Consider the following 12,567-nt stretch of genomic DNA (forward strand, 5'->3'; position numbering starts at 1 on the left):
CACTGACTTGTTTACAAACGTCATCACAGCGCGACGAGGCTTTTGTACGGAATGGGAAGGAAGTGTACGGAAAACTAGTGACCGGTCGCAGCATGGACAGGTTCGTGATCAGAAACCCTAAACCGCGGGCAGCGGAAGACACAGGAAAGCACCGGGCGTCCAAGGGTCAGGCCACGCTGCACTCCCTGAAGGTAATAGTCCGATGTGGAGCTGCTGCATGCTGGGGCGACAACTGTAGTGGAGGCTGACAGGTATAGAACCAAGATAGTGAGAACGCAGCCAAAGGATGGTCAGACTACAGCCAGATAACCGCACGCTACATGATGGGATTTGGGGATCCTCAACAGTTGCATACCTAAAGTTACCATACTGAGACTTGTAGTTCCCCAGTAGTTGGATAGTTGCAGGTTTCATACTGAGACTTGTAGTTCCCCAGTAGTTGGATAGTTTCAGGTTTCATGCTGAGACTTGTAGTTCCTCAGTAGTTGGCTAGTTGCAGGTTTCGTGCTGAGACTTGTAGTTCCCCAGTAGTTGGCTAGTTGCAGGTTTCATGCTGAGACTTGTAGTTCCTCAGTAGTTGGCTAGTTGCAGGTTTCGTGCTGAGACTTGTAGTTCCCCAGTAGTTGGCTAGTTGCAGGTTTCGTGCTGAGACTTTTAGTTCTCCAGTAGTTGAATAGTTGCAGGTTTCGTGCTGAGACTTGTAGTTCCCCAGTAGTTGGCTAGTTGCAGGTTTCGTGCTGAGACTTGTAGTTCCCCAGTAGTTGGCTAGTTGCAGGTTTCGTGCTGAGACTTGTAGTTCCCCAGTAGTTGGCTAGTTGCAGGTTTCGTGCTGAGACTTGTAGGTCCCCAGTAGTTGGCTAGTTGCAGGTTTCGTGCTGAGACTTGTAGTTCCCCAGTAGTTGGCTAGTTGCAGGTTTCGTGCTGAGACTTTTAGTTCTCCCGTAGTTGAATAGTTGCAGGTTTCGTGCTGAGACTTGTAGTTCCCCAGTAGTTGGCTAGTTGCAGGTTTCGTGCTGAGACTTGTAGTTCCCCAGTAGTTGGCTAGTTGCAGGTTTCGTGCTGAGACTTGTAGTTCCCCAGTAGTTGGCTAGTTGCAGGTTTCGTGCTGAGACTTGTAGTTCCCCAGTAGTTGGCTAGTTGCAGGTTTCGTGCTGAGACTTGTAGTTCCCCAGTAGTTGGCTAGTTGCAGGTTTCGTGCTGAGACTTGTAGTTCCCCAGTAGTTGGCTAGTTGCAGGTTTCGTGCTGAGACTTGTAGTTCCCCAGTAGTTGGCTAGTTGCAGGTTTCGTGCTGAGACTTGTAGTTCCCCAGTAGTTGGCTAGTTGCAGGTTTCGTGCTGAGACTTGTAGTTCCCCAGTAGTTGGCTAGTTGCAGGTTTCGTGCTGAGACTTGTAGTTCCCCAGTAGTTGGCTAGTTGCAGGTTTCGTGCTGAGACTTGTATTTTCCCAGTAGTTGGCTAGTTGCAGGTTTCGTGCTGAGACTTGTAGTTCCCCAATAGTTGGCTAGTTGCAGGTTTTGTGCTGAGACTTGTAGTTCCCCAGTAGTTGGATAGTTGCAGGTTTCGTGCTGAGACTTGTAGTTCCCAGCAGCTGCTTAGCCAGATGCTGCACTATGGAGGTTTCACAGCAGATGAATTTAGCCGGACGCTTGTCCCTGCGATATATCAGTCTGTGTCTCGCTCTTTCCTTCTCATGTAGAGGGTTGTAGTTCTGGAAGATATAAAGAGATGGAAATGTAACCTGGATCTACCCAACCAAAGCACGGAGAATCTGATAGACACGTTGTCACAACTAAAGAAGAAAATCCCGTCGGAGGAGGTGATACTTTCCACCAAAATAGGTAAAAGGTCTCATTTTATGACTGAAGTTCAGATTTGTGACTGAATATAGCTTACCGTTTTATATCTGCAGTTCCAATGCAGATCTAGGTTTTTCCAGGATTATGGACTACAAACCCCTGTAGTCTGATACTGTAGTCACACTTCCATCTGTTAGCTGATGTTATGTCTCACCTGCTGAAGTGGATCCTTGAAGTCTTCGGTCTGGAGAGCAGTTGTGATACAGCACGGACAGATAATGCTGGTGCAGCAGGAGGAACTGGATGAACATGAGCAATTGGCAAACACAGGATCTGATGAAGCAGAGCCGAGTAGCATAATGCTATGGTAGAGTTGAATTGGCGATGTAGCAGAGCTGGCACTGTCTTAGAGTCCAATGCAGATAGGCTCAGCGATAAATCAGAGCTGAGAAATAGCCTGTGAAACAGAGCTGGATTTGTCTCTAGGTTTTAAGTAGTGACATTGGTGCCAACGTTCTGAATATTCAGGTGGCGTCCTGCCTCATGACCGTATAAGCGCAGGGAGTGTGATGTCGCCGGAGAGCACCCGTGCAGAAGAGGAGAGGAGGGGCAGACTACACCGGGTTGTTAGTAGGATGTTACTATGCTGACAGACTGATCAGCTATGAAATTAAAACCACCTTCCCAATTTTACAAAAGTCCCTCCTTGGGCGCCAAATTGGCTCTGACCCATCTCCCCACGGACTTCATAAGCTCTTGCACAGAATGACGTACCTTGCCCATATAATTAGTACACCCAGTGACGCCGTCTCCACTTCTATAACAGAAGGTTTCCAAATCCTCAAGATCTTCCCAACATCAGGACACCCAGGATGGCGTCTGAGGTGCAGGACATTTGGAAGGGCTGTATTAGTTGGACTCTATATGATCCATATTTATTGCAGCGGAGCTCCATTTGTAGTGAATGGCGCCAAGCTGCAATACCAGACACAGCCTGAGGGCAGGTACGGTGCTGTATTTGGAGCAAATTAGCCTTGTTTTGCTTGTAGTCAGGCCTTATCCTCTATTCTCTCACAGGGGAAGCGGTGGAGCGCTTGCAGATACACGGTGACAAGGAAGTATCCGACCTTGCTAAAGAAGTGCACATCCAATGGGAAACGTTCATACAGGAGAAGCGATGTAAGCCGGCCATAGAGGTGAGGAGTGACGCTGCAACCGAGAAGCTGCGCAGCAATGGCAGGAGGATGCTCAGTGACTCCTTGGGCACAGAGGTAGGAGCCTTCTTATACATTGTGGGTCTGTTTTATGCAGCCTGTGGGGACTGTAAGTCTTTGTTTATTTGACCTGCAGCAATGACATTTTGTGCATCCATGTGACTGCTGCAGCCAATCGCTGGCGTTAGTGATCTCATGCTGTACATGCGAGCATCACTGCTGTGATTGGCTGCAGAGGTGACAAGGATGCATGTGATGTCATTGCTGCAGGACAAACAAATTCCCTGGGAACTACTGGAGAGGCGGACGACTTGTCTGGTGAGACTAGAATATATTAAATATGTATACAGTGGTGGCCAAAGGTATTGCCACCCCTGCAATTCTGTCAGATAATACTCAGTTTCTTCCTGAAAATGATTGCAATCACAAATTCTTTGGTATTATTATCTTCATTTAATTTGTCTTCAATGAAAAAAACACAAAAAGAATTGTCCTAAAGCCAAATTGGATATAATTCCACACCAAACCTAAAAAAGGGGGTGGACAAAAGTATTGGCACTGTTTGAAAAATCATGTGATGCTTCTCTAATTCGTGTAATTAACAGCACCTGTAACTTACCTGTGGCACCTAACAGGTGTTGGCAATAACTAAATCACACTTGCAGCCAGTTAACATGGATTAAAGTTGACTCAACCTGTGTCCTTGTGTGTACCACATTAAGCATGGAGAAAAGAAAGAAGACCAAAGAACTGTCTGAGGACTTGAGGAAGCATGAGCAATCTCAAGGCTACAAGTCCATCTCCAAAGACCTGAATGTTCCTGTGTCTTCCGTGTGCACTGTCATCAAGAAGTTTAAAGCCCATGGCACTGTGGCTAACCTTCCTAGATGTGGATGGAAAAGAAAAATTGACGAGAGATTTCAACGCAAGATTGTGCGGATGGTGGATAAAGAACCTCGACTAACATCCAAACAAGTTCAAGCTGCCCTGCAGTCCGAGGGTACAACAGTGTCAACCCGTATTATCCGTCGGCGTCTGAATGAAAAGGGACTGTATGGTAGGATACCCAGGAAGACCCCACTTCTTACCCCGAGACATAAAAAAGCCAGGCTGGAGTTTGCCAAAACTTACCTGAGAGTCTAAAACGTTTTGGAAGAATGTTCTCTGGTCAGATGAGACAAAAGTAGAGCTTTTTGGGAAAAAGCATCAACATAGAGTGTACACGAAAAAAAAGAGGCATTCAAAGAAAAGAACACGGTCCCTACAGTCAAACATGGCGGAGGTTCCCTGATGTTTTGGGGTTGCTTTGCTGCCTCTGGCACTGGACTGCTTGACGGTGTGCATGGCATTATGAAGTCTGAAGACTACCTACATAATGTAGGGCCCAGTGTGAGAAAGCTGGGTCTCCCTCAGAGGTCATGGGTCTTCTAGCAGGACAATGACCCAAAACACACTTCCAAAAGCACTATAAAATGGTTTGAGAGAAAGTACTGGAGACTTCTAAGGTGGCCAGCAATGAGTCCAGACCTGAATCCCATAGAACACCTGTGGAGAGATCTCAAAATGGCAGTTTGGAGAAGGCACCCTTCAAATATCAGGGACCTGGAGCAGTTTGCCAAAGAAGAATGGTCTACAATTCCAGCAGAGCATTGTAAGAAACTCATTGATGGTTACCGGAAGCGGTTGTTTGCAGTTATTTTGGCTAAAGGTTGTGCAACCAAGTATTAGGCTGAGGGTGCCAATACTTTTGTCTGGCCCATTTTTGGAGTTTTGTGTGAAATGATCAATGATTTGATTTTTGCTTCATTCTCTTTTGTGTTTTTTCCTTGCAAGCAAATTAAATGAAGATAATAATACCAAAGAATTTGTGATTGCAATCATTTTCAGGAAGAAACGGAGTATTATCTGACAGAATTGCAGGGGTGGCAATACTTTTGGCCACCACTGTATGTTATGTTTTTTTGGCTTGTTTTCCGGCAAAATTAATTTTAAAACTGTTTATAATATATAAAAAAACCTTTTTTTTATACTATTTATTTATTTTAACCCTTTCACGACATATGATGTAACATATGTCTCTGACAGCGACATTTAACAAGGTCGCGCCGGAAGCGCGTCACTAGCTCTGCCTCCGCCCATCGGTGCCCCTGTCACGTGATCACGGGGCGCCTATGGGTTGGCATGACAACCCGAGGTCTGCGGAAGACCCCTATGGTTGTCATAGCCGATCTGCTATGAGCGGCGCCCAGCGGTCGGCTGAAGCCCTGCTATGTGTAACACAGGCGATCAGATGATCACAGCTTCTAGTCTCCTAAGGAGACTATTGAAGGAAGTAAAAAGTGCAAAAAAAAAAGAAAAAAAAAAGTTTTTTAAAAAATATAAAAATTCAAATCACCCCCCTTTCGCTCCATTCAAATAAAAAAAAAAAAATACACGTTTGGTATCGCCGCGTTCAGAATCGCCCGATCTATCAAAATAGAAAAAAAATTAATCCGATCGGTAAACGCCATACCGAGAAAAGAAATCAAAACTCCAGAATTACGTTTTTCTTGGTTGTTGCAACATTGCAATAAAATGCAATAATGGGCGATCAAATCATTGAATCTACCCCAAAATGGTATCAATAAAAACTTCAGCCTGGCGTGCAAAAAATAAGCCCTCACCTGGCCCCAGATCCCGAAAAATGGAGACACTTCAGGACACGGAAAATGATGCCATTTTATATTTTTTGTACAAATTTTGGATTTTTTTTTCATCACTTAAATAAAAAAGAATATATGCATATTTGGTATCTACGAACTCGTAATGACCTGCAAAATAAGAATGACAGTTGGTATTTTTTTTCCCGTTTTCCGGTACATTATAATGGGAAAATTGATTGATGTTGTTCAAAAGTACAACTTGACCCGCAAAAATCAATTCCTCACATGGCCATATTGATGGAAAAAAAAAAAAAAACAGTTATGCCGCAAAAACGGCAAAATGGCCTGGGGGTGAAGGTTAATTTTTTTTTGTACTAAAATATATAATTGTGTGTGTGTACACACACACACACACACACACACACACACACACACACACACACACACACACACACACACACACACACACACACACACACACACACACACAGAGTCAAAATTGTTGGTACCCCTCGTTTAATAAAAGAAAAACCCACAATGGTCACAGAAATAACTTGAATCTGACAGAAGTAATAATAAATTAAAAATCTTTGAAAATGAACAAATGAAAGTCAGTCATTGCTTTTCTGCTTCCATGGAATTTAAAAAAAAATTAAACTCCTGAAATAGGCCTGGACAGAAATGATGGTTCTTCTTAACTTAATATTTTGTTGAATATCCTTTTGAGACGATCACTGCAATCAAACAATTCCTGTAACTGTCAATGAGACTTCTGCACCTCTCAACAGCTATTTTGGCCACTCCTCATGAGCAAACTGCTCCAGTTGCCTTTTCCAGACGGCATGTTTCAGCTCTGTCCAAAGATGCTCCATAGGATTTAGGTCAGGGCTCATAGAAGACCACTTCAGAATAGTCCAATGTTTTCCTCTTAGCCATTCTTGGGTGTTTTTAGCTGTGTGTTTTGGGTCATTATCCTGTTGCAAGACGCATGACATGCGACTGAGACCAAGCTTTCTGACACTGGTCAGCACATTTCTCTCCATAATCCCTTGATAGTCTTGAGATTTCATTGTACCCTGCACAGATTCAAGACACCCTGTGGTAGATGCAAGAAAGCAGCCCCAGAACATAACAGAGCCTCCCCCATGTTTCACAGTAGGGACAGTGTTCTTTTGTTGATATGCTTCATTTTTCCATTTGTGAACATAGAGCTGATGTGCCTTGCCAGAAACTTCCATTTTTGTCTCATCTGTCCATAAGACATTCTCCCAGAAGCTTTGTGGCTTGTCAACAAGTAGTTTGGCAAATTCCAGTCTGGCTTTTTTATGATTTTTTTTTTTTCTCAACAATGGTGTTCTCCTTGCTCGTCTCCCACGAACTCCACTTTGGATCAAACAACAACGGATGGTGCGATCTGACACTGATGTTCCTTGAGCTTGAAGTTTACCTTTAATCTCTTTAGAAGTTATCCTGGGCTCTTTTGTTACCATTTGTATTATCCGTCTCTTTGATTTGTCATCAATTTTCCTCCTGCGGCCACATCCAGGGAAGTTGGCTACAGTCCCATGGATCTTAAATTTCTGAATAATATGTGCAACTGTAGTCACAGGAACATCAAGCTACTTGGAGATGATCTTATAACCTTTACCTTCTAACATGCTTGTCTATATAATTTTCTTTCTAATCTCCTGAGACAACTCTTTCCTTTGCTTCCTCTGGTCCATGTTGAGTGTGGTACACACCGTGTCACCAAACGGCACAGTGAGTATCTGTAGCCCTATATACAGGCCCACTGACTAATTACAAAATTGTAGACACCTGTGATGCTAATTAGGAGACACAACTCGATTTAACATGTCCCTTTTGTCACATTATTTTCAGGGGTACCATCATTTCTGTCCAGGCCTATTTCATGAGTTTAGTTTTTTTTTTTTAAATTCTGTGGAAGCAGAAAAGCAATGTCTGACTTTCGTTTGTTCATTTTCATAGATTTTAAATGATTACTTTTGTTAGATTCAAGTTATTTCTGTGACCATTGTGGGTTTTTCTTTCATTAAACGAGGGGTACCAACAATTTTGACCACGTGTGTATGTATGTATATATACAGCTTTGGCAAAATTAAGATACCACTGCACAGTTCTCTCCATGTCTGACAGCCATTCCATTCCAGTGTCAGTTGAATTCCAACCACCGTCCACCTCATTCTACTTAATGTGCTTCTGATTAGGTGATCACCTGAACCAAATCTTATGTAACGAGGGAAAGTGTAAAAAACACTGCTGTGGTCTTCACAATCCTCTTGCAATAGGACAAGCTGGATGGCAAAACAAGTGCTAGGAAAAGCCCAAAAGTAATTTGAATGAAAAAATAACTTTTAACCATGTCAAAGGAGTTGAAAAGAAAAGTCTTGACTGAGGAAAAGAAATTCTGGCTTTACTAGCAGAGGGATACAGTGAGCGTCATGTTGCCTCCATCCTTAAAATTTAGAAGACGGCAGTCCATGACAACAAGGTCAAGCAGCAGACATTGGGGACAACAAAGCTACAGACCGGCAGAGGGCGAGAGCGACTCTCCGTGACCGGGATGACCGTCATCTTATTCCAATGTCACTCAGCAACCGTAGGATCACATCAAGTGACCTACAAAAGGAATGGCAAATGGCAGCTGGGGTGAAGTGCACGGCAAGAACAGTTGATAACAGGCTCCAAGAGGCCTCAAGTCATGTAAAAGCTAGAAAAAAGCCTTTCATCAATGAGAAGCAAAGGAGAGCCAGGCTGAAGATTGCCAAAGACCATAAGGATTGGACCATAGAGGACTGGAGTAAGGTAATCTTCTCTGATGAGTCTAATTTTCAGCTTTGCTCAACACCTGGTCGTCTGATGGTTAGACGGAGACCTGGAGAGGCATACAAGCCACAGTGTCTTGCACCACTGTGAAATTTGGTGGAGGATCTGTGATGATCTGGGGATGCTTCAGCAAGGCTGGAATTGGGCAGGTTAATCTTTGTGAAGGAAGAAAATGAATCAAGCCGCATACAAGGTTATCCTTGAAAAACACTTGCTTCCTTCTGCTCAGGCGATGTTCCCCAACTCTGAGGACTGATTTTTCCAGCAGGACAATGCCCCATGCCACACAGCTAGGTCCATCAATGTGTGGATGAAGGAGCAGCACATCAAGACCCTGTCATGGCCAGCCCAATCTCCAGACCTGAACCCCATTGAAAACCTCTGGAATGTAATCAAGAGGAAGATGGATAGTCACAAGCCATCAAACAAAGAAGAACTGCTTACATTTTTGTGCCAGGAGTGGCATAAGGTCACCCAAAAGCAGCGTGAAAGACTGGTGGAAAGCAGCCAAGACACATGAAAGCTAGGATTAAAAATCATGGTTATTCCACCAAATATTGATTTCTGAACTCTTCCCGAGTTAAAACATGAGTATTGTTGTTTCTAAATGAATAAGAACTTGTTTTCTTTGCATTATTTGAGGTCTGAAAGCACGGTTTCTTTTTTATTATTTTGACGATTTCTCATTTGCTGCAAATAAATACAAAATTTTTAGCTTTGAATTTCGGAGACAAGTTGTCAGTAGTTTATAGAAAAAAACAACAATGTACATTGTACTCAAAAATATATCTATAAAGAGAAAAATCAGAGAAAATGAAAATTTTGCAGAGGTCTCTTAATTTTTGCCAGAGCTAGCTAGCTAGCTAGCTAGCTATCTATCTATCTATCTATCTATCTATCTATCTATCTATCTATCTATCTATCTATCTATCTATCTATCTATCTATCTCATACAAACGCACATTTATAGAGGCTCTGTTTTTTTATTTATTTTTTGGGTTTATTTTCTTTTATTTCTTCCTTTGGTTACAATGATGTGTGTATGTGTAATGACTGCAGTAAGATACTCATTAGTTGCCGTCTTCTGCCGTTTTCAGCAGCGCTCTAGTTTGCTTCGGTGTTGGAGTGACCGTGTCTGTAATTTGCCGGATCTTGCAGTGTCTATGGGACTCATTCCAGGTTCTCTAGATCTGCACTGAGAACATTTAAAAAGTGACTTCCGGTCCTCACAGCAGACACCGTATGATCTGTCATGTTACAAATGCAGTTACACTGGAGCCTCGCTGAAAACGGCAGAAGATGGCGACTGATGAATCAAGTAATGGACCATGCACAAGGCTATGTTTTGTGTTCTGCTCTCCCGTCAGGCCGGTGACTCTTTGGCTGAGTGCATAGAACGAGAAGTTTTCCATCAAAGCTCCAGACTCATCAATGTGCACTACAGAAGGACGGTCCGTGCTTTGGTCTTCGCTCTGAAGAATAAACCTGAGATCCGGACACAAGTGAAAGATGGACACTTACCTGTCAACCAACTGGTGCAGAGACATAAGAAGTAACCTCCCACGGCCGTATAAGAACAGTGTATGGAGGAGCGGGCAAACCTTCTGGACCTTGTTAGTTCTTGTTTATAAAGGATCATCTGAAGATTGCACCGCACGTTCTTGCTGGTGAACATTTTTGACAGGAGGAGCTATGAACTGCTGATGTATTTAATTTTTTTACAAAAGGTTTTACTATAAAATTTTTAAGAATCTTTTAAACATAAGCCGATCCTCTACTGACACCATTATCATTGATCCCACCCAAACACACCTCTGTACAAATTATAATGGGGAGGAATCGCCTATGTTATTTTTAATAGTTAAAAACAGATATTAAAATATATTTTTATATTTTGAATGTCATTTTTTTTTATTCTATTTCTATACATGATTATGGGGACGCTCATTTCTCTTGAGCTGCTGTTACCTTCATAGATACACTTTGCAACAGCCAAATGGACCATGGATAGCAAAAGTCCGGATCTGACTCATTGACCTCTTTTTAAAAGATTGTTGTGGCAGGGAGGAGGAGGAGGAGGTGGAGGAGGTGAGCTGTGACATCACCTATTGTGAATGGTGGATCCTGTGTTATCTACTGTATATAGAGGTGTTATCAGTTATTGTCACAGCTCTCCTCCTCCTGTACATCACCTATTGTGATTAATGGAAATTATCATCTGTATATACAGGTGTTATCAGTCATTGTACAAGAGGAGGAGGAGGTGAGCTGTGACATCACCTATTGTGAATCGTGGATCATGTGTTATCTACTCTATATAGAAAGATAAAGATAGTTTTTGTTTTAGACTCTTTTGATAAATCTGCCTCAATGAGTTTACTTCAGAGAAGTAATCTTTACAGAATGTAAAGCATTAGTTCATTATGAGGCTCAGTAAGAAATGGAACATTTTAGCGAAAAAAAAAAAATTTTATTTATTTTTTACTAGACAGTGATATGGAAAATGAAGAAGGGAGAACAAAATATTTTAAAATTACTTATTTAATGTAGAAGTTTGACTTTAAACTGTCATTTTTTGATTCCACAAAGGCCTTCATATACAACCGTTGCCAATCGTCCAGAAATTCCTGGACCGTCAGTAAAAATAGGACACTTTTCAAACTGTCCGTTAAAATGGCATCCGTGAATTTTTATTTTTTTTTTTGAACCTGGAGAAACTAGTAGAGAATATCATCACTGTAGTTATCATTTTACAATTCACATTGAATGCGGCCAATGTCGTCACATCAGAATTATGGGCTGTAGGCATAGATCACTAATACTCTTATTGATTTATTATGGCTTTTCAATGTGTCTGTAAAAAAATGTTACTTGTCCTTGATTTTCTGATAAGCTGTTCAGAAAATTTTCAAAATAAAGTTGGCCACCCTGTCTGTAAATCAGGTGCAATCATGGAATAAATAAAAGTTATTTTTTAACTTTCTAATATACTTTTGTGTTTTAATTATTTCCTTTTTTTTCCTCCAAGACTCTTCTTTGAGTGAGTGAATGGGAAAATGATTGTTTAAGTTTTGCTACACTCAAGCTTGTTACAGAATAATCCAGGCTGGGTCATCTTTTGTGAAGTTAAAAGGGTTAAAGGGTTGTCCATCACTACTGGCCATATCCATTAGATGGCTGTTGACCGAAAGATTGTTCACCCAAAAGCCATCTCATCTGACTCCCCGGAGCACAGGAGTGCTCGTTCGGCCGAGCGCTCCTGTCTTCTCTATGAGAGAGCCACGGCCAGTCTGCAAGCACAACCATTCACATGTTGTCTGTACCCGCCAATATTGCCAGGTTCGGCCAACATAAGTGTAATATGTATGGCTAGCTTTTAGGATAAGCCACAAGTATCGGATCTATGGGGATCCAACAGCAAGTAATCCACCAATCAATTATCAGATCTGGCTGTGGCTGCAAGTAGACTTTGGACTGAGTGGAGTAGCCCAGCTCTGTACACTGAGCAGATCAGCTGATCAGCGGTGTAGTAGAGTTGATTCAGCAATATAGTAGACTTCACTCTGTTACAGAGTACTAGGCAGAGCTAACTAGTTGTAGAGCTGGGTTTGTCACAGAGTCCAAGGTAGAGCTGAGTTTGTCACAGAGACCAAGGTAGAGCTGGCCAGCAGTATAGCAGAATTGTCCACATAAACAGTAGAGCTGTTTTTGGTAAGTAATACCCTGCATCTTAGAGCAAGGAAGCAGTCCACAGTAGAAATATGGACACCAATAACCTGAATACTCTGGAGGTGTTCCGCCGCCTGAGTCATCGTATAAGACACGGGAGCATGACCTCTCCAGAATAGGACTTCATCAGAGCGTGTCATGTTAACTTGAGGCAGGAGGTGGATGCACAGCCTGCAGGAGGAGGATGCACAGCCTGCAGGAGGAGGATGCACAGCCTGCAGGAGGAGGATGCACAGCCTGGAGCAGAACAACTCCGTAACAAACTCCTTGTTAGATAGTTCTCTGATTCTTCCAGTTCAGAGATTCCATCATATGGATCATGTTGCAGGATTTGTAGGT

General features: G+C 42.5%; 1 protein-coding gene across 1 annotated transcript; it reads left to right on the forward strand.

The window, feature by feature from the left end:
* The first annotated feature begins 1 nt into the window (after position 1).
* On the forward strand, positions 2-11,458 carry TCEANC2 (transcription elongation factor A N-terminal and central domain containing 2). Its single transcript, XM_073643439.1, has 4 exons — positions 2-191; positions 1,697-1,838; positions 2,874-3,067; positions 9,867-11,458. Exons 1-4 carry the CDS (start codon positions 93-95, stop codon positions 10,053-10,055), a joined length of 624 nt encoding a protein of 207 aa, XP_073499540.1. The 5' UTR covers positions 2-92; the 3' UTR covers positions 10,056-11,458.
* The last annotated feature ends 1,109 nt before the right edge of the window (positions 11,459-12,567 follow it).

This window comes from Phyllobates terribilis, unplaced genomic scaffold, assembly GCF_046119375.1.
Source record: "Phyllobates terribilis strain yellow unplaced genomic scaffold, ASM4611937v1 Scaffold_8__6_contigs__length_399053987, whole genome shotgun sequence".
In the NCBI taxonomy this organism is placed as follows: Eukaryota; Metazoa; Chordata; class Amphibia; order Anura; family Dendrobatidae; genus Phyllobates; species Phyllobates terribilis.